At 44.5% G+C, this 3,068-nt stretch overlaps 1 protein-coding gene across 1 annotated transcript; it reads right to left on the bottom strand.

Moving 5' to 3' along the window:
- Positions 1 to 1,508: 1,508 nt before the first annotated feature.
- On the bottom strand, positions 1,509 to 3,056 carry CCR75_000211 (uncharacterized protein). The gene is made up of 2 exons (XM_067958319.1): positions 2,335 to 3,056; positions 1,509 to 2,270 (listed from the first exon to the last, which is right to left on the bottom strand). The coding sequence occupies exons 1-2, from the start codon at positions 3,005 to 3,007 to the stop codon at positions 1,639 to 1,641; spliced, it is 1,305 nt and encodes a 434-aa protein (XP_067814488.1). The 5' UTR covers positions 3,008 to 3,056; the 3' UTR covers positions 1,509 to 1,638.
- Positions 3,057 to 3,068: the final 12 nt, after the last annotated feature.

The following is a 3,068-nucleotide window of genomic DNA, read 5'->3' as shown; positions in this document are numbered from 1 at the left end:
GTCATTGTAACAGACAGAGAGTTGGCATTGATGAATGGAATAAGCATTGTGCTTCCATGTGCCATCAGCTTGTTATGTACCTGGCATATTAACAAGAATGTCCTTGCAAATTTGAAGAGAAAATTTGCGACAACTGAAGCTTGGGAGGAATTTTATGCAAATTGGCATAAACTCTGTGCATTACCCACCGAGAATGCATATTTGAGAATTACCAAGAAGTTGATAGGAAATATCCTTTGGGTTTTGCATACTTAAGTGCAACCTGGCTGATGCATAAGCAACAATTTGTGTTTGCGTGGACAAAGTCTATACAACACTATCGGCATACAACAACATCACGTGTGGAAGGAGGCCATGCTACTATTAAAAAATGGATAGCAATTTCTACTGGCAACTTATCAGTTGTCTATGAAAAGCTGCTTCTTGCATGCCAGCAGCAGCAGGAGATTATCAGCTATCAGGTAGCTTATGATCAATCTCATGATTTGATCCAGTTGCAAATGGATTCTGGACTGCAGTGAATAGAAAGATATCTCATTTTGCTCTAAAGATGGTTAGTTCTGCCTTACTACATGCCTTTCAGTCATAAGCTTTTTTAACGCTTTACTAAACACAGGTACATAATCAGTATCAAAGGGCACTGCCTAATGAGGATGAGAACATAAATCTCTGTACCCACACCTTTTCAAGCAATTACGGGTTACCTTGCTCCCACATCATCAGGCATCTGCATGCTGCAAACAAGATTCTGACTTTGGACCATTTTTGACTCACATTGGTGGCTGTATTTGCCAGTGGAACCAGCCAACATTCCTTTGATCCCTGCAAGAACATTTACAGATGTTTTTGTTCATCTTCAAGAGCAACATGCAATCCTGCCTCCACACCAGCAGCTACTGCTTGAACAAAACTTAATGAGAGCAAATGAAGATCTGCTTGTCAGAGATCCTGTGTTGAGACGGCAGCGTGGACGGCCCACTGGAAGTACGCGACGTGATCCCTCAGCTTTCAAATATGTAGATGGAACAGCAGGCACTTTTGCAGCAAATGGCAGGAAGCGAAAGTGTGTTGAATGTCAAGCAGAGGGACATAATAAAAGGACATGCCTGAACGCGAAAGATTTCCAACAATTCTTGGAGCAGATGTAATAGGCTTTGAGAGCACTAAATCTAGAGAATTTGAAGAAGTACCTTTGAGGACAGGAGAACTATAAAGCATAGAGGATCTTTGAACTGTAATTAAGTAGATTAAAGAGTTGTAGAGAACCCTTCCAAGAAGATACATTAACTATAGCACAAAATAGCTGTACCAGCACTGTACCAGCAGCTGGTACAGAAGTGGGGTGTCGCTAAACCAAAATGGGGGGGTCGACGCCCATTTTATTGTTATTGGTCATAATCAATTTCTTAATAGAAATATTAAAAGGGAATCCTTAATCTACGCAAATCTGTGACTCGGATACGAAACTTTCTTTACTCCCTAAAAGATAGAGTATGATTGGTCTGGCAACAATTTTTAAAAGTCCAATTTAGATTCGATTTTTTGAACGCGGAGACAAGTTCCGCATCAATAAAGATACGAAACTCATTTAAGTAAATGACATGACTCCATTTCTATTTTATGTAGCTCAACTATCTATTATGAAGGCGCGATCCAGCTCCCAAACTCGCTCAGCCGTTTATCAATACGCGCAACGACATCGGGATCAAAGCCCAAAAGCCCGGTCTTATCCAGCGTAGAGAGCTCTTTTGTCGTCAAGTATACCACATTGTCCGGATACAACGGTCGGTCTGTTCGCCAACGAGCCAAGTACAAGCGATCGTGACCACCATTACGTGTCCTACTAACGGAACTACGTCCTTGCCAGATCTCTTGATAAATAAATTCGACCTCGTCTTTTCCCAGCTCAATTTTACGACCTTCGTGAAAAAGCACGTGCTCGCGTTGCTGCAACTTTTGGTGCAACTTGTTGCGTTGATCGCGAGATAAGCGCGCAACCGCCTCGGGATAAATCTTTTGTCCAGCTAAGTCGCATAAGACATAAGCTGCCATCGACTGGCCAAAGAGTGCAGGCATCGTACCGAGCACAGGGATCACACGAATGCGAAAGTTTTCGAGATTACCGAACTCTTCAGGATTTCGCGCTTGCACTGCATCCAATGGCAGCAACTTGCAAACGCTTTTTTCGCTCGAAAAAATGGTTGTGATGTCTGACGACAAAACTTCTTTCTTTTTCAAGAAATACCGGATTTTCGTTGCCAGCGGGTCACCTAGCATATAATTATCAACAATCGTTATGACTGGTATCGATTCGCAAGAGCAGCTATGACGTACGGACAGCGTCCTTTAGCGTGCCAATATGTAAGCGCGTCGGGTCGGCCTTTGCACCAGCTCCTGTTGCCGTGATAACCTTCAGTCCTTTGCGTGTCACGGCTTCTAGCAGCGCACACTTGGTCTTGACATCGTCAATACAGTCCAGCACGAACGTTGGGGTCCCTTCCAGTAACTCATCGGCGCTGTCCGCTTCAAACATGACGGCCATGTCTTCAATCCTGCAGTCAGGTACAACTTCAAGTAAATGACGCTTCATTACCACGACCTTAGGTAGCCCCACGTCGCTGCGAGTGGCCACCGCGTGGCGATTTAGCGATGACAGTGTGACGTTGTCGAAGTCGATAAGCCGCATTTTACCTACGCCAGAGCGTGCCAACATGTGTGCAGCATGAGAGCCCACGCCTCCGAGCCCTACAACCAATACAAAGGCATTTTTAATCTTCTCGAAGCCCTCGGGTCCGAAATAACTAGCAACGCGGGACATCTGCTCTTTAAGTAATTCCTGGGCCGCAGCATCCGTTCCATGGGGAGATTTCTCGCCTGATTTTATCGCGACACGTCTGGTATTGCTACGCTGAAGAGCAACTTGATACGCGAATTGCAAAACTAAAGCGGTAGCCACGCCAACGCCAAATGCGGCGGTGAGTTTAATTAAGTCGGTTGATGTGACCATTAATTGATTAGGAGCCACGAAAGAGATTTTAGTATTTTGTGCTTAGTCGTCCGCTACATAG

The sequence above is a fragment of the Bremia lactucae genome, assembly GCF_004359215.1.
Source record: "Bremia lactucae strain SF5 chromosome Unknown BlacSF5_NotPlaced_197_SHOA01000120.1_74292bp, whole genome shotgun sequence".
In the NCBI taxonomy this organism is placed as follows: Eukaryota; Oomycota; class Peronosporomycetes; order Peronosporales; family Peronosporaceae; genus Bremia; species Bremia lactucae.
This window is presented reverse-complemented; position numbering and strand designations above follow the sequence as displayed.